Here is a 21,801-nt window from a genome sequence, read left to right on the forward strand (position 1 = left end):
GAGCACAGCTCATTAACATTTAAAGCAACCTTGACTAGAACAGGATGATTTTTGCGGAGCTGATTTTGGCAAGGTAAAAAAGGTGGTATTTACACTACCATTGAGAAATTTTAACCAAAGCATGTTATAGACTTTTCATTAAGACCCTAAAAAAATCATATCAACTTTTGGAAAATAGGCATCCGATGACCCCTTTAAGAACATGAGCTGGAGCCAGAGGTCACATTAACTGAACATTTTTTTATCAGTAATGAAAAATCTAAAGGCTGTCCGTCACTTTGACAGATTACACCAGGGGTCACCAAACTTGTTCCTGGAGGGCCGGTGTCTGGTGACCCTTGGATTACACTGAGGGTGATTTATTGTAAATTGTAGCTGTAATTCCCACCCCTGTCCAGTTGGTGGCCAGTGCGCTCCAGTGTGGCAGCAGAGCACGGGATACAGAACAAAAACGAAACTGTCACAAATGTTTTCCTAGGCCTTTGATTACGCACAGGCAAGTACACAGAAGCTACAACGATCTATCGCGCCACATTAAAGAGCACCAAAACAGTATTTAGTGGTTGAATTTCCTAATGAAATGGACAGAATTTGAAATGAGACTTTGTTTCATGTCAAAGGCAACACAAAGCCTAGCCTATTGCTATTTATTGAAAGGAAGGATGACGAACAATGTTAAAGTTTAGCGCAACCTCTCGTTGGGGCTCATAAATTTAATCTCTCAAATTGCGTTCAATAGAATTTTTAAACTTTAAAATGTACAAAATTTTTATTTTTTTTTTTCTAATTCTTCTTATCTTTTTTTTTAGAATATTGCAATAAATATCATATCGTGGACTTCATATTGTGACATTATCATATCGTGAGATTTTGATATTGTTACATCCCGCAGTATTGGATAAGAAAAAAAATTGTAGTACAAAAACAAAACGACACCACTATAACAAAATATAACATTAAAAATGGTATAAATCACTAATTTTTCTAAAGAAACATTGTCCAACAGCGACACCTGCAGGTAAAGGTACAGCGTGAGTCAACGTTTCTCTCGCCTACCCTGAGCCAGCTGAGTTTTAATAGACCTGCTAAAGCGTGTGGTGAGTTTGACGGGGGGGAAATTAAGAAAGAATGTCTCACGAGATGAGTTATGATCGGCTGTAATTGGTTCATGCGATAAATCCCACCTCTTGTGTTTGTGCATGTTCCACGTTTGCGAATCAGTCTGAATGGACAATATAACGGTAAAATACAACTACAACTCACACATTTAGATATAACCACTTTGTCACATCAAAATAAGACTTAAAATGGCATAAAAAACATGATCTGTGGGACAGTAAGCACATTTATGTTTGGGAAATAAATCTGTTTTAAATAAATGCTATTCTTTAAACTTTATATCACAGTTTCTACAAAAATATGAAGCAGCCATTAATGGTAATAATAATAGATGTTTTTTGCAATGATTTCTGAAGAATTGTGTGACACTGAAGACTGGAGTAATTATGCTGAAAATTCAGCTTTGATCACAGAAATAAATTACATTTCAAAATATATTAAAATAGAAAACTGTTATTTTCATTTGTAATAATATTTTGCAATATTTCTGTTTTTACTGTATATATGTATACACTGTAAAAGTTGATAGGAACACTATGTAAGTTAAGTATTGCACCGATCTGATGGAAAGTCGAATGCCTTCTTGAGTAATGAGATATGTTAGCACCCCACAGGGCAGAAACACATGTTAACGTGATGATTTAGCCTGTGTAGAGTATGTTTATGGCCTGCGAAGTGGTTGTCTCTGCCTGTCTCATTGACAGACAGCGAGAGCAGGGTTGTCTTCACCGGTTTAACCCTCCATTCCAGCACGGTGACATAGTGTCTGACCATTGCGACTTCGTCCCGACGGCTCCCCTGGTGTCACAGATACAGGATCAGTTCAGTTATGTAATCCTGTCCAGACAGAACTCTCACCCGTTTACATACCCATGGTGCGGTTGAATCAAAGTTCATGGATATTAGCTATCACGTCACCTTATAGTCAAGAACAGAAATGCAATCTAGACTCAGTAGTATGCATTTGTTTTGTGTGAGTGATTGTGTGGAATTTCCTTTGAAAATTTTATTTTAATTTTTAAATATTTAATATAATATGTAATATATATTATAATAAACTGTATATATAAATATAATATATATCATGTAATCTAATAAATATTTAATATTTAATTATATTTTTTCATGCGTATTTCAGCTACATATTGTCATATGTTTGTAAACATGCTACGTCATGAAGTCGTGCATATTTTGCACTGGTTTAAAAACCTTTTAAAATATAGTAGGCAGTATATAGTATATACTGCACATAGGGTTGTTTATGGTTGCGGATGTTACTATATGATTTATTTTAGCATGGTTGAAATGCTATATTGATGCTGTCAGCATCAGTGATATTAAAATGTGTAATACTCTTGTCTTCACTCATTAACAGTGTAAAAGCACCAGCATGGAGCCTTTATACAAATATTTGTCATTTAGCAGCCTCTTTTATCTCAGGATTTGTATTGTAGCCAATCACAGCACTTCTCTGAAAACACTCGGCCAATCACAGGACAATCGCACAGCTTATGTCACTGTTGCGAGGCAGGAGTTGGCTCAGTGCCTTTGGCAGGTTAATTTTTTTTTCCCTAGATACATTACAAGTTTATGTCTCTGGGGGGGGCAACAGAGAGAGAGAAATAATGACTGTGCAAATAGTCTGTGTGTGACTCATGTGAAGACCCCCTTTTACCCTGGAAAACCCACTACTGAAATGTTTGTGTATGCACATGTTCCAGTGAAAATGGAAATAAATACTCTGGTCTAGGAGTGGGTGATATTGTATGACCAGAAACAATAGAGTAATATTACACTGCCTTTCAAAATTTGTGGTCTGTATGCTTTTTTGAAAAGAAGGCACTATGTTCACCAAGGCTGCATTTATTTGGTCAAAATACAGTAATATTGTGAAATATTATTAGAATTTAAAGTAACAGTTATCTGTTTGAATATATTTTAAATTTTAATTTATTCTTGTGATGACAAAACTGAATTGTCAGCATCATTACTCCAGTCTGAACTAGAAGTTGTTTGGTCACCAACATTCAACATTGTTCTGCAGAATAGTCATACAGGTTTGGACCAACGTGAAAGTCAATAAATGATGACAGAGTTTTTATTTTTGGGTGGACTGTCTCTTAAAGGAACCCTGGTATTAACACTAGTATGGCTTAAAATAACATAAATTATGTCTTTTACTGAAATGTGTAGTAGAAAACCTATGCAAGATTTACGTTATTTAAACAATCCACATTGTTTTATATATATTTTGCACTATGGGGGGGCGCCAGTGCCAGCCCGTCCAACAGGCGATACAGGCGGTCACCTAGGGCCCCGCCCTAAGGGGAGGGCCCGCGGCCGCGAGGTTGTCAATTGGATTTTTAGGTGCGTTTTATTTGAAGCGGCGCCGCGCAGAAAGATCCGTGTTTAAAATCAAAGTTCCGCAAGAACTATAGAGCGCAGACAGCTCTGCATGTTCTCTACTCGCTCTTGCGGTGCTTTAATGTCATCCACCGATCGGTGTGCGCAGCGAATCTTAAAGCCGCACGCACCTTACATAACTAAGGTAACGCGCACCAGTGCTGTACAGTGCGGCATGTGTATCGAACGTATGAAAATAAAAAAAAAAATCAGTCTGTGCGTTCAAATTTACCTCAGTAGAATGCGTACATAGATTTTGCATGGGTTCAAGTCTGTTTACAAACCTGTCGTCTATTGAAAACATTTTAGTGACATGGTTTTGATCCAAATTCATTTTATAACATCAGTCGAGTTTTTGAAATAACTTCTTTTTTTGATCTGACGTGGTTTCACATCACAGAATGAGGCAAATCATTATTTTATATAGTATTCTATAAAGTGATAAATAACTCATCTTTTATGAATATAGTATTCTCTAAAGCCTGCATTTCTCATCATTTATGAATATTAAGGCCTATGTTTATTTTGTTTATGCTCTGTTTATTCTGTTTAGTTTTTGTGTATACTTAATTTATATTTCTTTTGTGTTTCATGTGTATCTATTTACTCAATCTCACATGCACTCCTATTTTTTTATTTTATTTGCTTAAATATATATGTATTTTTTTTTTTTTTTTTTTTAGGTATGTTTGTTGAATGCGTTACAATGAATACACATTCACGCTTAAATATTGAAATAGTCATTTTATGTGCTTTCTCTTCAAATTTCAAACAGTCAAATTTCTGTGACAGTTTTTTACACTAGTGGGGCCCATTTTCATTATCTTGCCTAGGGCCCCACAAACCTACCGGCCGGCACTGGGGGGCGCCATTATTTCGATGACATAAAATGGTTGCACTCCCTGAGCTACTGGTGCTACCTGTTGGTATTTTTACCGCAACACAGCTCTGAAAATAAAATTCTGATACTCTGCCACATTGTGCGGATAATTTTCAGTCTAAGGGTAAAAAGAGAAGCGATTCAATTTTCTCTCCATTTTAGCCCTGATGCCTTTGAGGCCTTTAGTAGAGCACAGCTACTGAAAAAGCTTACAAACGGCAGAGACAAGAAACGCTAGATGCCATCCTGGCAGGATGTAAACATGTCAATGCTTGTCATGACACCACAGCCACTGAAGGCTGTGAGTTTCTCAGTGCGGATTTTACCCAATATCCGGGGGCGTTTAGAGTCCTTGCTAGGAAAAATCAATGGTACGCCATTTGGTTTATACCTACGCCACCTGTGAGCTCTTTAAGTAGCTCTGGTGATCGTACGAGTATTTTATTGTGGTATTGTGAAGTTGTGTTGTGGTAAAAATAGGTAGCGGCAATAGATCACTGAGTGCAACCATTTGACCTTAAAGAAATAATGGTGCCTCTTATAGTCCAAAATAAATATAAAACAATGTGGATTTTGTTAAATGTAAATCTACTTTTCTACTACATATTTTAGTAAAATACATCATTCAAGCCATACAAGTCGTAATAACCATGGTTCCCTTTAAGGATGTTTTCTAGATATCAACCTGCTAAACTCTCTTTCTTTTGTCAATCCCTGTCTTCTTCTTCACTCCCACAGAAGGATGAGGTGTATCTGAATTTGGTGATGGACTACGTGCCTGAAAACGTGTACCGAGTGGCCAGACACTACAGCAGAGCCAAGCAGAATCTGCCCATGGTCTATGTGAAGGTAACGTCTGTTAATAGAATCTGACATTATTCACTGTTTTGATGACTTTGATTTTTCCATGCTGGTTTAAGTTGGTTTGGTGCTGCTCATGAACCAAAGCTGCACAACTTATAGGTTTAGAGGAACTAGCTGGTCATATGAGCAGGATTTTCTTATTTTCATAAGTGTTATCACTGACTTGTCAGTGGAATATTTTGTAGATCACGACCTTGCAAATTCTGCTAGATTTAAGTCACTTTTTATGTGCGTTTTCAGCTATACATGTACCAGCTGTTCCGCAGCTTGGCGTACATCCACTCGTATGGGATCTGCCATCGAGACATCAAGCCGCAGAACCTCCTGCTCGATCCAGAGACAGCTGTACTCAAACTCTGTGACTTTGGAAGGTGAGACAGGGTAATTAGGTGCTGGCATGCATATTACATCTGCTGGCATGGATATAACATCACTTGTTCATTTTGAGATCTTGAGTAAAACATTCCTAAAATGTAGTCTGTAGTTCTGTATTAATCCTCATAATCTTAAAAACCTTTTGGTGATTGACATTAAAGGGATAGTTCACCCAAAAATTAACACTCTGTCATTAATTACTCACCCTCATGTCATTCCGAACCTGTAAGACCAAAAATTAAGATATTTTTAATGAAATCCAAGACACAAAGGTAGTAAGGACATCAATAAAATGGTCTGTCTGTGGTTCAACCGTAATTTTATGAAACTACCAGAATACTTTTTGTGTGCAAAGAAAGCAAAAATAACAACTGTTTTCCATGTCAATCTCTGCCGCCATTCATGAGAGCACGCTACCATTTAAAAGTTTAGGGTCAGCAAAAAAAATATTAAAAAATTGAAGAAAAATTAATCTTTTCATTCGTCAAGGATGCATTAAATTGATTAAAAGAAAAAAAAATCATTCTGATAATTGCTGGGATCAGAATGTCACAATCCATTAAACATATTTTGCTGGACTGTAATACTTTTACTCCTTTGAGGAATTTGTTTCATTCTGTTGATACTTTTATAGTTTTTAACAAAATAAATCTAAATTTAGTTTTGAAGTTCTTAGAAAATCTTATTTAGGTTTATTTTTGAATAACTAAACCTGGCTCTCACCATGAACACAGCAATAGAAGCTGACATGGCATTAAAAAGAAAAGAAAAGCTAAATTGATCATAAGGGACAGTTAAGGCATTGTTAGAGAAAAAAAATATATAAAGGTTATGTATCACATTTTTCACAAAACATTAAGCAGCACAACAGTTGTCAATATTGATAATAATAAAAATAACAACTGGCAATTTTACAGCAATTGAACAAGAACACATTAAACTTATTAAAAGGCATTTATAATGTTACAAAGATTTCTTTTTTTAACATTAATAATAATAAGGCATGTTTCCCGATGGTCAAATCAGCATATTGGAATGATTTCTGAAGCATTGTGTGACACTAAAGGCTGGAGTAATGATGCTGAAAATTCAGTTTTGCATCACAAGAATAAATTATATTTTAAAATATATTCAAATAGAAAACAGTTATGCTAAATTGTAATAATATTTTACAATATTTCTGTTTTTACTATGTTTTTGATCAAATAAATGCGGTCTTGGTGAGCATAAAAGACTTAAAACTAAAGACTTTTTTGTTGTCAGAAACAAAAAAATCTCACCAACTCCAAGCTTTTGAACAGTTGTGTGCATTTGTGTTTTTTATGAATTGATATTTTGGAGTGAATAGTGAAGGAAAAGCTGCAACAAGTGTCCATCATATACACAATGTTAACTGAAAAGCATCCCAGGATGCACCACATTAAGTTTTTTGAGGGAATGAGGATATTGTGTTGATGGCGTGAGAATGTCAGCAATACAAAACACAGAAAGACGATGCTTGTGTGATGTGGTACCTTTACTGGAAAACTTCATCTGGCAATTTCACAGCAACTGAACAAGTCTCATGTGTGAAAGTGACTATTTCACGGATCAAATCCCATCATCTGACACATTTAGCTTTGAGCGTTCTGATCTAAATCTGTGACTGGCTTAATTTGATTAAACTGCTTTAAACTTAAAGTTTTTAAACTTTTGTTCCTCCGTAGTTAAGAAACATTTGGATGTAGTTAGTGTTTGACGATAATGATAATGATAATGATTGTTATTGTGATGATAATGTGTCCAATGATGATGACTGTTTTGATGTGGACGCGTGTTGGTGTAATTTCTGGTTATGTCTAATTCTCTCTGTCTGCGTCTTGCGTTTGGTCTGTCTCTTTATGTCTCCTGCAGTGCTAAGCAGCTGGTGCGTGGTGAGCCTAATGTTTCCTACATCTGCTCGCGCTACTACAGAGCCCCTGAGCTCATTTTCGGAGCCACGGACTACACTTCCAGCATAGGTAATCTAGTGTTCTTTTTATCCTAAAACTTCATACACTACACCACCAGAATTGGCGTACTAATTCTAACTCTGTTTATCAAAAAGATTGAGTATCATGCAAAACCCTATCATGTTGTCCTGTTATCGTTTATCACAAAACTGGTATTTTAGCGGCCTTTACTCTAGTCTTTCAATGAGACCTGCTAATGACATGTGATTGAATAAATTTGTGCTGCTAATTTGTGATGTAAAAAGAGTTGCGCTATTGTTTCCATACAGACATTTGGTCAGCTGGCTGTGTACTGGCCGAGCTGCTGCTTGGACAGCCCATTTTCCCTGGTGACAGTGGTGTAGATCAGCTTGTTGAAATCATTAAGGTAAGTGTGTGTGTTTTCACACATAATCTTAAAATTTTGATTGTATCTACTCTTGTTAATGCTGACGCGTCTGTAGGAACCACCATGCTGGCTAGTTCCTAGAACTGAGTTCCTAGAAGTATGTGGTGCGAAAGCCCCTATTATGCACTTTTCTAGTGTTTGAGAAATGCGAAATGCAGTTATTTTTCTTTTTTCTGAGAAGCTGTCCTATTTAACAGCTGAATCCTCAATGCACTTCTCAAAAAATGACTTTCTATAAGTAAAGCCCTGTTCAGACCAAAAATATCTAAACCAGTGTTGCTGTTATCAACAAAAACTAAAACTATTGAAAACGTTCTTTAATCAAATTAAAACTGAAATACAATAAAATACAAATAATAGATGAAAACTTAAATTAAATGAACATTTTAACGTTTTAAATGTTACCCTGGGTATTAATTGAAATAAGTTAAAGTTAATGTCCTGTTGGCGCCACAAGCCTCGTGGTTAGTGTGCCGACATACAGCGCATCTGCGCTCACGGCGACCCGAGTTCGATTCCCATCTCAAGGTCCTTTGCCGGTCCCGCTCTCCTCTCTTTACACAGTGTTTTCTCAAGCTGCTCTTAAACTATCCTGTCAAATAAAGCTTAAAAAGAAAAAAAATTAAATACTAAAATTACTAAAAAAAAGAAGTAAAAATGTGTAGTAGTTAACTACTACTAATTAATTTCTTAGTCTAATTTGAAGACACTTGGCATCACGGAAATAAAACCTAATTTGTTACCCAATATGATTTGCTATTTTAGTATACTTGAACATAACTGAGATCTGAAAACTGTAGCTAAAATTGTTTCTGTAATTTTTGGAATTTCAAAGATGATCTTTCACTTTAATTGTATGGAAGTGAGTCAGCTTTTCAGTACATGTATGTATGTATGTATGTATGTATGTTTTTATTGCATGAAAGAAAAAGAACACGTTTATTTTTATTATTATTTTTTATTTTTTTCATGAAAGAAAAAGAACACATTTGCAACAATATGAAGGTGAATAAATGATGCCATAATTTTTGTTTTTGGATGAATTGGGTAAAAGTTGTTTTGATCTGGTTTTTAATTTAAATTATGATATTGTATGAAGGTGCTGCATTGCTGTCAATATTGTATGTATTAAAATAATAATTTGTTTAAATAATGTATGCTTGGCGAAGGGAACTTGAATTGAATTTCATCTGCTGAGCTCTTGTTCAGGTCAGTTCACTGTCACGGCAGGGAAAATAGATGTAACTAGATGTTTAATATTTTTTTCCTTTCATTTTAATACTTTTATAAAATAAAAGTATAGATGAAACAACTTAACCTTAATTAATAGATTAAAAGACGTAAATTAAATGGAAATTTTAAATGTTACCTTGGGAATTGATTGATATAAGTTGAAGTACTAAAAATTGAAATAAAAATGTATATTTGAAAATGAAATATATATTTTTAAATTGGTAATTCAAAAACAATTTCTAAATATTATTAAATACTATAATAGTATAATGATAATACTAAAATAACACTGCTGTAAAGATAAATTATATTACCATCCATACTAGTGGAAAACATTTATTCTAAACATTAGTCTTTTAGTTATTTTCTGTGAATGTAATTGCCTGTGAACGTAATTGCAGTGCACTTTAAAGCTGGATGTTTTTTGAATCGCTGTCAATTGTTCATCAGCTGAAAAAAATCACTCTAAAAGTGATTTCAACTGTGTTGTTTCTCTGTATTGGTATAGTTGTGGTATGGACTATATACTTTAATTGCAACAGAATAAGAGAATGTGTTTCCTCCAGGTGCTGGGAACTCCTACACGAGAGCAGATCCGGGAGATGAACCCGAATTACACTGAATTCAAGTTTCCACAGATAAAGGCACACCCGTGGACTAAGGTTAGCATAAGTGTTTCCATATGTTTCAAGCTTTTTTATCACTTTTATCCTTGTCTTTTCCCCTTCCTTTAATTCTACACTGATGATGATTCTGGTCTTTACAACCTTCTTATTTTACATTTTATTTTATAAGTCTGATTTAAAGAGTATTTTCTATCAACACAGTTGCACTTTAATTGCTCACATGTGACTTATTTAAAACAAAAAGTGCAAATCTATATCAAAAATTTCTATTTTGTACAGTCAAAAGTTGACATTATTATACAAAACTTTGTACAAAGCATTCAAAAGTCCTGTGGTGTGTTAGGTTTTCCGGCCCCGGACCCCTCCGGAGGCGATAGCCCTGTGTTCCAGATTGTTGGAGTACACGCCTACGGCCCGACTCACTCCTCTCGAGGCCTGTGCTCACACTTTCTTCGACGAGCTCCGTGAGCCCAACCTCAAGCTCCCGAATGGAAGAGAGCGGCCTGTGCTGTTTAATTTCACTACACAGGGTATGTTTACAAAAATGCACAAATGATAAAGACTGATTTAATCTTTTTGGGGAATTGTAACAATTATTACAATATATAATTACAATAAATGTTAAATAATTACAATAAATGATTAACTGGTCGGTAATACTTTTAATGTTTCATAAAGTCAAGTCTAAGTTTATTTGATCAAAAATGCAGTAAAAACTGTCATATTGTGAAATATTATGACAGATGGAGGTGCTGGTGCGTTCACTTGCCCTTACTCCGTCACTTTTGGTCATACAGACAAAAGTAATACATTTTTTAAATCTGTGAAGACTCTATGTTTATTTGTATGTCAAAATAACAACAAAATGTTGTGCTTTTGTAAAAAAAAAAAAAGTCTTAGTCTCTGAACTTGAGCACAAAAATTTTAAACTTCTTGTATACTTCCCTTACAGATATGAAAAATATATCTATAGAGACTGAAATGCCTACTTTCAGATGAGCCAATTCAAATAGAAAAAACAAATATTCTCAAATTATGTAATCCGTATTGACGTACATACAGCTGCAACACTACTGCGGAGATGACGAGTCAGTGTTGAATCGCTAAAATTATTAAACCATTAATGCAGTCTCCTTGCGGTTTTTCCCAGACACATTCATAATTAATACATCCGCGGTAAGCTTTTTTTGCATGCACTTGAGCGCTTATTAGTCTATATAGCCAATTAAAGATTCATTATTATGATTTATATGGTTTATTAATAAACGTGTGACTAATAGTCAACTAATGCTTAAAAAGAACGACTACTAGTTGACCAGAAACATCTTTAGTTGAGGGTAGCTGTAAAATATTATTACAATTCAAAATAACTTTTCTATTTTAAAATGTAATTTATTTCTGTGATGCAAAGGTGAATTTTTTTCATCATTACTCCAGTCTTCAGGGTCACATGATCCTTCAGAAATCATTCTAATGTGCTGAGTTGATGCTCAAGACACATTTCTTATTATCACCAATGTTAAAAAATGTCCAGGATTCTTTGAATAGAAAGATCAAAAGAACAGAATTTATTTGAATTAAAATCTTTTGTAACATTGTTGCATGTTTTTACTGTCTGTTTTGATCAATTTATTACATCCTTGGTGAATAAAAGTATTACTTTCTCACAAAAACAAAAACTTTTTGACTGTCTGTAAATGAGTTTGTACTTGCATACTTGTCTTTTACACTAATATAAGTTGCATTTAATCATCAGAGTTGTCTAGTAACCCCTCGCTGGCCTCCGTACTCATTCCTGCACATGCTCAGAACCAGGCGGAAAACTCCTCTCAGTCTGCCTCGGCTGCAACAGGTCGGTTTTTCACTTTCAGCATCTCGCAAACCCCATAACCCCCCTCAGCACCTCTTTTTTTAATTCTTAATAACCTTCTCTTACTTCTCCAGGTGCTAACAGTGGCGATCGCGGTCTGAACACCAACGCTGCCTCTGCCGGCCCTAATCCTTCAACTTGAACCCCGTCCACCCGTCAATGGGCCATTTTTACGCTGCTGCTTATTAGCCACGCCCACTCCCCGGGAAAGGGGCGTGGCTAAAACTAACCGAAAAGCTCATATGATATGATGGATGCACCAACCAAACCTTCTCCCAGTCATTGTCTGTTTTTATTATTATTTTTAATTTATTTGCTCTAAAGGACGCAACGAGGGCTCAGAAACACCGCCTCAGGACTATCTGCGGTGATGTTTGACAATTCTCTCTCTCTGTCTCTCTTTCTCTATATATACACACACACATTTACATAAACCGTTACACCTACAAATATGTTTTCACATGTCTACTTTGACATTTTTTAAAGGGAAATCTGTATGCTGTAGTCGCTGCTTCTTTTATAATAGTCTCGGGCCCTTTCCTAGTCACCTGTGGGTGGAGACAAAGACTTTGAATATGAGCTGACACAGATGGGATACAACAATCCTGGTTCAACGGCATGGACTGATTTCCAGGGCTTGTGTACATTCTGTAGACTATGTGAAATATATGCTAATTGCCTTTTTCCTCAGTATTGGGCGGATATGTTGTATGCTTAAGCTGTATGCTGCTGTGTACCTCTTTGTTTTCGACCACTTTTGAAGGAGTGACATTATCCATTCGTTTCCTGCTCGTCTTCCTCCTTCCCGTTGTATAATACTTCACTGAATTCTACAGATGTTGACACACACGTAATATCGGATCATTTTCTGTGAGTGAGAGTGTGCGTGTGTTTGTGTGTGTGAGCGCATGCTGTACGTCTTATGTCTATAAATACTGTATGCTGATTAGTGCGCTAAAAGAAACAAGCACGAAATTATGAAAAATGATAATCAGGACTTTTAAACGGAACACGTGAACGGGTTTCTGAACCGCAAATTCCAGCCTAAAGATGATGTCGGGTTTAGTTCGTGTCACTTGTGTTAGAATTGAGTAGGAATGAGTGGCTGAAAGCAGTGGACTGCTCCGTCAGGAAATTGACACTAATGAGGTGGAAAAAGATAGGATGGGAACGTTTTCTCTACAGTACATTCGCTTCCATTTCTTCTTGTTTTTCTTCCTTGCGTCCTCTTTAGAGCCCCCTGGTGTTTTTGGAAGTGCACAACGAAGCTGGTGTATCTTGTTCATTAAATACGGTCGTGAATTAGTACAGAAGAGTCACTTCAGACTGTTTATGTACCTCCCAAAAGTGCTGTTGAAAGAATATCCATCTGTTCTGTTGCCCACTTAAAGCGATCATTCACCCATATATGAAAATAATCATCATTTGCTCACACATATATACATTTTTTTTTCTTCCATAACACTAAAAGAAATGTTTTCTTTTTTTTAAATGATCTTTTCTATACAGTGAAAGTGAATAGTGACTAAGAGCTGTCAAACTACAAAAATGACAATATATAATATTATTTTTATTATTATATCAGTAATCCACATGACTTGTGTGTTGCATTAAAAGTGCTCTAAAGTCAAACAATCATTTTATGAGAGGAAAACACAAAGCTGTAAGCTACTAATTCATTTCTAACTCCCTAACTCTAATGTGATACACAATATAATTTGCCATTTTTAATATAAATGAACATGAGATTTTATTTTATTTTTTTTTTGTCATTTTTGGAGCTTGAAAGATGATCTCCATCCACTTTCATTGTATGGAAACGAGTCAGTTTTTCTGCACTATTATTATTATTATATTTAATTAATTCATTAATTTTTTTTTTTTTTTTTTTTTTTTTTTTTGCATGAAAGAAAAAGTATGTTTTTTTTTATTTTAAGTTTATTTTTATTATTATTGTTATTATTTTATATGAAAGAAAAAGTACACATTAATTTTTTTTTTATATTCAAGTTTATTTTTTAAAAATGGGTAAAATATGGACAAACTCAGCGATTGGGTTGTTTTGACCCAGTGGTAGGGTTAAATGTTTAACCCAATCTTCTGAGTAGTTTTATTTATCTCAACTATTGTTTAAAAATTACTATATGGCTGGCTTAAAATGAATCCAAAATAGGTTGTAAATTAAAAATCAGACACATAATTACTATGAGGCATCAGTAATAATCAAAAGGTGAGCATTTATTTATACGCAATTAAAAAAAAGGTTTATTAATTAATTTATTCAACTTATTAATAAATGGTAATGTTAGTAATGTTAATAAATTATGATTTCTAACCTGTTCTGTGTTCATTTTAAGCAAGAAATATAGTAATTTTTAAGCAATAGTTGAGTTAAATAAAACTACCCAGAAGGTTTACGAGAACATTTAACCCAACCGTCAAAACAATCCAGTTGCTGGGTTTGTCCGTATTTCTCCCAGTGCTGGCTTGTTTTTAGTTTTAGAATTGTTGTTTTTTTTTGTTTTTTAATACATAAAAGAAAAAGTACACATTTGCAACAATACAAAGGTGAATAAATGATGACAGTTTTAGTGTTTGGGTGAATTGTCCCTTTAATGTTGTTCTTTTGAATTGGTTTTAATTACCAACTATTACAATATGATATTGTATGAAGGTGCTGCATTGCTCTCAGTGTAGTATGTATTCAAATAATCATTTGTTTAAATAATGAATGTTTGTTGAAGGGAACTTGAGTTGAATTTCATCTGTTGAGCTCTTGTTCGGGTCAGTTCACTGTCATAGCAGGGAAAATAGATTTAACAGTGTTTTTGTTTTTATTATATTTTTAACTTAAAGATTCAGAAGGACTTTCTCTTAATCTGTTTTTGGAGGAATTTATTGTACGTTCTTTTAATTGAAATGGAAAATCTTTTATATTTACAGGGTTTTTAATTTTTTTTTATAATTATGTATAATGTATGAGATTACAATGTCATGTATCTACAGTATTAACTAATTATTTTGCAATAATATATTTTGGATTTATGTTTGGGGTTTTGTAAAATACTTTCAGCAGCACTTACAGGGAGTCATGTCAATGTACAACCTTTTTCATAAGCTTTATTAAAATGTTTTTACGTGCATCCCTGCACACAAAGCCAGTCACGTTGCTTCACGATTTCCTAAGTGTGTAGAGTATCACATTTCTCAGTGACTCATATTTGAGACGAATATGAGATGAAAGGGAAAATGGGAAAAACTGTTGCTAGCCGTAAAGTTAGACGAAACTGAAAACATAAACCTGAAACATAGCTATTCATTTTGGTTTTATTTTATTTTTCTCTGTACGTGACAGTATGTTGAACGTCATACTGATGTGTGTTCTGTCTCTTGTGTGTTCTGGTTCAGAGGAGTCACCTGATACTGTACTGCATTGAATAAAGTGTAGGTTAGCCTCACTCCATTACACTGCTTCTTCTCTCTTTATTTGTGGATGTCTTGGATTGTTTTCCCCTTCGCACGTTCAACCTCTCTGGATAAGGTGATATCTTAGCAATTGGAAAACAGTATGTATATATTTACTGTATTTAAATGTGATTTCATTCCCAGCTGTTTACCTTCATAGACGTAAGCAACTGTTTTTAGAACTTGTGTGTGTTTTTTAACATAAACTTGTGTGTATTTGATAGTTTAAGTGCAATAAGACATGAAAGAGAACTTAGTTTAGTATGCATGATTTTCAGTGTGAAACAGCGTGTTTCTGCTTCCACTCAAAATAGACATAAATGATCTGTGGGGTATTTTGAGCTAAAACTTCAGACACATTCTGGGGACACCTTAGGTTTATATTACACAATTGTAAAAAGGGGCTTAATAGGTGGCAAAATAAGTATATATCTTATTTACAAGACATGTTCATGTCCATTTAACAATCGCTTCACAAAAGATTAGTAATGACGCACATTACAGGACAGGAGAAACCTCCCACTGACTGTTTAAAAGGTCATCAGCCCATTTGTGTCAATTTACAGAGAAAGAAACGTCCTTCAGCAGTTATCTCTTGGTAAGAAATGACGCTGGTTTGCGCTGTTTGTATCCTGTTGCTTCTTACCCATGGTAAGCATGTTATGTTTGCTTATTTAAATGATTATATCTTCTCAGATTGTAACCTTTTTTTTAATATGCTGCTGTTTGGATTGTTCTACAATCTTAAAAATGAAGGTTCTTTATTGGCATCTATGGTTCCATAAAGAACCTTTAACATCCATGGCAACTTTTCATTCTTCAAAAGGTTCTTTACAGTGGAAAAGGTTTCTTAGATTATTCAAATGACTTCTTTTAAGAATTTTTCTCTGAAAAGGAAATCAAAGAACCTTTATTTTTAACTGTTACAGTTGAAGTCAAAAGTTTACACACTTGCAGAATCTGCAAAATGTTATTTTACCAAAATAAGAGGGATCATACAAAATGAATGTTATTTTTTTATTTAGTACTGACCTGAATAAGATATTTCACATCAAAGATGTTTACATATAGCCCACATGAGAAAATTATAGTTGAATTTATAAAAATCACCCCGTTCAAAAGTTTACATACTTGATTCTTAATACTGTGTTGTTACCGGAATTATCCACAGCGTGATTTTGTTTTAAGGTGATAGTTGTTCATGAGTCCCTTGTTTGTCCTGAACAGTTAAACTACCCATTGTTCTTCAGAAAAGAACCTTCAGGTCCCACAATTTCTTCGGTTTTGCAGCATTTTTGTGTATTTGAAGCCTTTCCAACAATGACTGTATGATTTTGAGATCCATCTTTTCACACTGAGGACAACTGAGCGACTCGTATGCAATTATTACATTAGGAAAAACAATGCATTAAGAGCCAGTGGAAATGATAAGGATAATTAGGCAAAATAAGAAAAATGTACACATCCTCATTCTGTTCAAAAGTTTTCACCCCCCAGTTCTTAATGCATAATTTTTCCTTTTGAAGCATCAGCGAGCTCCCTCAGTTGTCCTCGGTGTGAAAAGATGGATCTCAAAATCATGGAAAGGGTTCAAATACACAAAAATGCTAAAAGACCGAAACAATTTGTGGGACCTGAAGGATTTTTCTGATGAAAAACAGGCAGTTTAACTGTTCAGGACAAACAAGGGACTCACGAACAACTATCACTAAACAAAAAACAGCTGTGGATCAATTAGGTAACAACACAGTATTAACGATCAAGTGTATTTAAACTTTTTAACGGGATAATTTTTATAAATTTAACTATTTTCTCCTGTGGATTTTACGTAAATATCTTATTCAGGTCAGTACTAAAAAAAAAATGTCATTTTGTATGATCCCTCTTATTTTGGTAAAATAATTAACATTTTGCTTCAACTGTACATGCAAGTGACATTGTCTCCCCTCTTTTTTTGGTCTCAGATCTTGCTCTCTTATCGTTCACAGGAATGGCATTGAAGTGTAACCTGTGTGTTTCCAAAGGGAACAGGATCCCCTGCACTCCATCAGTACAGACGTGTGTTTCCCACATGATGGCCTGTGGAAACATCACATTCAGAGCTGGTTTAATGGGTGAGTTCCGCCATAATCACAATCCTTAAACAGATACTGCAGAGCACTTATTTGTGTTGTTTCCACAGCTCCTCCTTCTATCCGTTCCTGTATAAGCTTGTCGGCCTGCTGGAGCTATATTCAAGCTCCAGAAGTGATAGCTGTGTGCTGCAAGACGGACCTCTGTAACTGAGCCAACAAACCTGTAATCATAAACACTGAAGACTTATCAGCTGAATTCTGCTTTTCTGTAACCTTGGCAGTGATTATCTGAAATTTGACTAAACGCTAAAAGGCTCAACAGTCAGATGTAACAACTAATTGTAACACAAATGTACCAAACAGCAATAATAACTTTTTAAAAGTAACAATAAAAGCAGTCAAGCAGTGGCTTTTGTGTTCCTATGAAGTACAACCTGTACAGAAGTCACACAAAATGAACAAACTGAGAGATAATGCTTTAAAATGAGGTTTGTAGTTAATAATTAATAATAAGGGCCATTTGAGAATTGAAAATTGAGATCAGATAAAATACCTTAGTCAATGACAGCAATAAAAACTTTACAGCTTTAATGACTCATTGACAGCATCAGTGAAATGCTTTGAGATACACATATATATATGTACACTACCGTTCAAAAGTTTGGGGTCAGTACATTTTTATTGTTTCTTTTTTTTATTTTTTTAAGAAATTAATACTTTTATTCACCAAGGATGTATTAAGTTAATAATTAAAAGTTTATTAAAAGTTAATAATAAATAATTTACATTGTTATAAAATATTTATATTTTGAATAAACACTGTACTTTTTAAACTTGTTATTCATGAAAGAATCCTGAAAAAAAAAAAAATACAGGTTCCAAAAAATATTTGGCAGCACAACTGTTGATATTATCCAACATTGATCATTCTAATAATAAATCCGCATATTAGAATGATTTCTGAAGGATCATGTGACACTTAAGACTGGAGTAACAGCTGATAAAAATGCAGCTTTTCATCACAGGAATAAATTCTATTTTAAAGTATGTTAAAATAAAAAACATTATTTTATACTGTAAAAACATTTTGCAATATTACTGTTTTTTTTTCTATATTTTTAATCAAATAAATGCAGCCTTGATGAGCATAAGAGACTACTTTAAAGACTATTACAAGTCTTAATGACCCCAAACTTTTGAACGGTAGTGTATATATATATATATATATATATATATATATCATTGGGTTAGGATGAGAACTTATGTCGTTATTACCCATTAAAAGGGATATCTACTTTTCTTTTCTTTTTCTTTTCGTCTCTTATCGTCTCTTTTCGTCGACTAAAACCTTGTTGACGAAAAATAAGTTCATGCTGGCTTCTGCTATGCCCAAAACAGATAGTAATGGCTGTCAAAGAGTTTCCGATGGCGCCATCTACTGGACAGCAGACAAGTAGTCGCAGGACAAGTGCCGGAGGATGGAGCTTTTCCGATGCTCTGATGTTTTAAAATAAAATAAAATAAAATAATCCCCAAAATTTACTCAAAATAATTAAGTACAGGATGTTTGTTATACTATTCATTATACAGACAACCTGTTGAGGCAATTAACAAGAACACTCATGTAAATGTGACCAAATTTGCCCTGCGATTTTGTAGAACAAAAAATAAAAAGATAAGACGTTTAAAAATTAATATTAACTTGATTGGATTAACTCAACTGATGATGACACTTCAGATATCTTGACAAAGCACTGTCTAAAAATAACTTCTAAAGTGAAGTGTAAATGTAAGAGAAGTCTAGTTTGTCTCTTTCATTTGTATTTTAGTAAGTACAAAATTTGTTAACATGTTAACCGATCTATTTTCGATAATAATCGATAATAACGCTTTGGTGGTTTATAAAGCGGAACATACATATTTCTATTTTATCTGTAATATTTCCTATCCACGTTTATGTGGATTCCTGTGTGTATCCTAAATATCTAGCCAATACGGAAATTTATAAGCCTTTTTAACCGAATCGAAGTAAATAAATAAAATCGAATGAAATGATGTTTTACCAGTGTCAGATATTACGAAGATACTAATAGACGTCCAGAAATAAGAAGGTGAGACAAAAGGGAAACGGTTAAAATTAAGAAAGAATATTTTTTATTTTAGACTAATAAATATTTGGTCTTTCAAGGCACTTCCAACATAAGGCCAATAAGTACTTCTTCTGACGGATAACCTCCGTGTCAGATGATCTTAAAAAGAGTTACACATCTACCTGCTCCACAAGAGCACGTCAGTATATAACAAAGAATAAAACACGATAATATACAGCAGCTTCCTTCCGTGATTTCATGTGGCTTTAGGGAATTGGGTTAAAATGTACCGTGTCCAAGATGATATTATAAGTAATTACAATAACAACCAAGATGAATTAGAAGATGTTCCTCAAATTACAAAAGTACATGCTGTTCATTAAAATTATCCAGCACTTATTTGTGCAATTACCAGCGCTATTATAGCCATTTTCCCTGTGAATTTCGTGTAAACTTTCATATTTGCTTAAGTCTCTCAAATCATCTCAAAGTGGAAGAAGCCGTCACATGAAAGTGTTTTTTTTTTTTTTTTTTTTTTTAAGACAAATAATACATCCCATAGGACACGGGCCCGTTAAATAGTCCTGGCATCGGTACGGGCCGGGGGGAAAGACGCTGGAGGTCCGTACAGAGATGATGGAGATCCCAGTGGGAACGGCAGCGCGAACGGGGCCAGAAGAGGTTTGGAGGCGCATTTGAACTTTTCCAGCTCGGCCTCCTGTAGTCTCTTGGCCTTCGCCCTTCTGTTCTGGAACCAGATCTTGACCTGAGTCTCGGTAAGGTTTAGGGAGTTGGAGAACTCGGCCCGTTCGGCGATGGAGAGGTACTGTTTCTGTCTGAACTTGCGCTCCAGGGAGAGCAGCTGGGAGGTGCTGAAGGGCGTACGCGGCTTCCGATTCGTCTTGTGCTTGCGTAAGGTGCACGGCGTTGGGCTCGGGTGACCTGGAAGAAACGACGAAAAAAACATTTCGTTAGAATTAAGAAAAAGTTGAAGTGTCTATCCCCAAATGCTTTAGTCTTTCTTCCTCATGCATTTTATTTCTGTCTTGCAAAATTATCTGAAATCTCTTTCTGCTTTGAAAATTAGGCCTATCTGGTTTTTTTTTTAAACTCTTAACATTATTATTTTGCTGCCAAACAGATATTGTACAAACATAATTTTCTAATTGTCATTTCACAATAATAATTACGTTTCTAAATGACTTCTTATTTACTTTTACTGATTAATTATTAATTATAGCAGTTGATTAATATTTAATAGATAAATATTATTGTTGTCGTTGTTGTTAGTAGACTTACTATAGCAGGGCTTCTCTATTTAGTAGTGAGAAAGGTGTAATGGTTAAAAAATCTCTAAATATGGGTTAATTATTTATTTTTAAAATGTTTTAAAGAGTTATTTGCTTTCTTTCTTTCTATAAAATAATACTACAGAACATTTGAACATTATTTCAAACAAACTTCTTTGACTTCCTTGCAAGCACTACAGATTTTACTGGCAAATGCATATTTTTTGTTTTGTCGTTTTGGCTGAGGTGTCAGTAATTTTATAGAAAATATTTTTCTATAAAATAATTATTTTTTATGTATGATTTTTATTTTCAAACGAATAAAAATGTATGCATGTCAAAAGTTTATTAAAAACGTAAATATACTGTTTGTGAATAATAAAGGTGATTGTAAGTCTATGCATTAAAATATGACTATTCTGAAATAAGAAAAAAAAAAATAAATAAACAATGACTGTAAATAGTTGAAACACTTACGAGGAGGAGATGTGAAAGATGAGGAGTTTGACCAAGTGCTCTGTTCCTTATCGCTTAATTCTTCACTGTCGTCGTTTAGGCTGTCCGAAACGCTTGACAAATTGTCCACAGAAACTTTGGTTTTCTCTACAAAGTAAGTCCTTACTAAGTCCTGTCCCAGTCCCAGTCTCTGGTGTGGGACAACCGGAGAACACGCGACCTGGCAGCTTGATTTGGCCATCAAGGACTCAACACTGAACGGGAGGCAAGTCTTCTTCACTTTATGTCCTGCGTCGGTGGTCATATCTCTCGGCTTTTGACTTTCCTCGCTGTCCGAGTCTGATTTCTCTTGAGCTGTCGTTTCAACGGGTCCCTTAGGAGGATTCATCGTAAACCATCCGCCGCAAGTTATTGCATACGCTATCGGGTCCCAACAATTTCTATCAGGCTGTCGTCGTGCGCTGCCTCAGTACACTTATAATAGTTCGCAAACTGCGGTCATCCAATCAGCGTGTGCGCTCTTCCAGCTGACTTACAAAAGCCTCGATTTGATTGGTCGGAATGTTCCCCCGGGGCACGCACGGACCAATCACAACCGACCCCTTAGAAGTCATGTGGTCAAGTTGACACCAAGACATCAAGGGGATATTGAGAAAAATGAGTACTTAATCGCGGAT

At 34.8% G+C, this 21,801-nt stretch overlaps 3 protein-coding genes across 3 annotated transcripts in view; 2 read left to right on the plus strand and 1 right to left on the minus strand.

Annotated features, from left to right (window-relative positions):
* Positions 1-13,647, plus strand: part of gsk3bb (glycogen synthase kinase 3 beta, genome duplicate b) — a 28,338-nt gene extending 14,691 nt beyond the window's left edge. Inside the window, exons 4-11 of the mRNA XM_051117777.1 lie at positions 5,141-5,251; positions 5,507-5,637; positions 7,535-7,641; positions 7,902-7,999; positions 9,820-9,915; positions 10,223-10,409; positions 11,636-11,731; positions 11,824-13,647. Coding sequence (XP_050973734.1) covers positions 5,141-5,251; positions 5,507-5,637; positions 7,535-7,641; positions 7,902-7,999; positions 9,820-9,915; positions 10,223-10,409; positions 11,636-11,731; positions 11,824-11,891 — 894 coding nt within the window. The 3' untranslated portion in view covers positions 11,892-13,647. The remainder of the gene's footprint in view (positions 1-5,140; positions 5,252-5,506; positions 5,638-7,534; positions 7,642-7,901; positions 8,000-9,819; positions 9,916-10,222; positions 10,410-11,635; positions 11,732-11,823) is intronic.
* A 2,133-nt stretch (positions 13,648-15,780) lies between these two features.
* si:dkeyp-80c12.8 (uncharacterized protein LOC107963954 homolog) lies at positions 15,781-17,870 on the plus strand. The gene is made up of 3 exons (XM_051120481.1): positions 15,781-15,865; positions 17,203-17,328; positions 17,397-17,870. The coding sequence occupies exons 1-3, from the start codon at positions 15,820-15,822 to the stop codon at positions 17,498-17,500; spliced, it is 276 nt and encodes a 91-aa protein (XP_050976438.1). The 5' UTR covers positions 15,781-15,819; the 3' UTR covers positions 17,501-17,870.
* A 1,545-nt stretch (positions 17,871-19,415) lies between these two features.
* msx1b (muscle segment homeobox 1b) lies at positions 19,416-21,559 on the minus strand. The gene is made up of 2 exons (XM_051115501.1): positions 21,146-21,559; positions 19,416-20,321 (listed from the first exon to the last, which is right to left on the minus strand). The coding sequence occupies exons 1-2, from the start codon at positions 21,510-21,512 to the stop codon at positions 19,954-19,956; spliced, it is 735 nt and encodes a 244-aa protein (XP_050971458.1). The 5' UTR covers positions 21,513-21,559; the 3' UTR covers positions 19,416-19,953.
* Positions 21,560-21,801: the final 242 nt, after the last annotated feature.

This window comes from Labeo rohita, chromosome 1, assembly GCF_022985175.1.
Source record: "Labeo rohita strain BAU-BD-2019 chromosome 1, IGBB_LRoh.1.0, whole genome shotgun sequence".
In the NCBI taxonomy this organism is placed as follows: domain Eukaryota; kingdom Metazoa; phylum Chordata; class Actinopteri; order Cypriniformes; family Cyprinidae; genus Labeo; species Labeo rohita.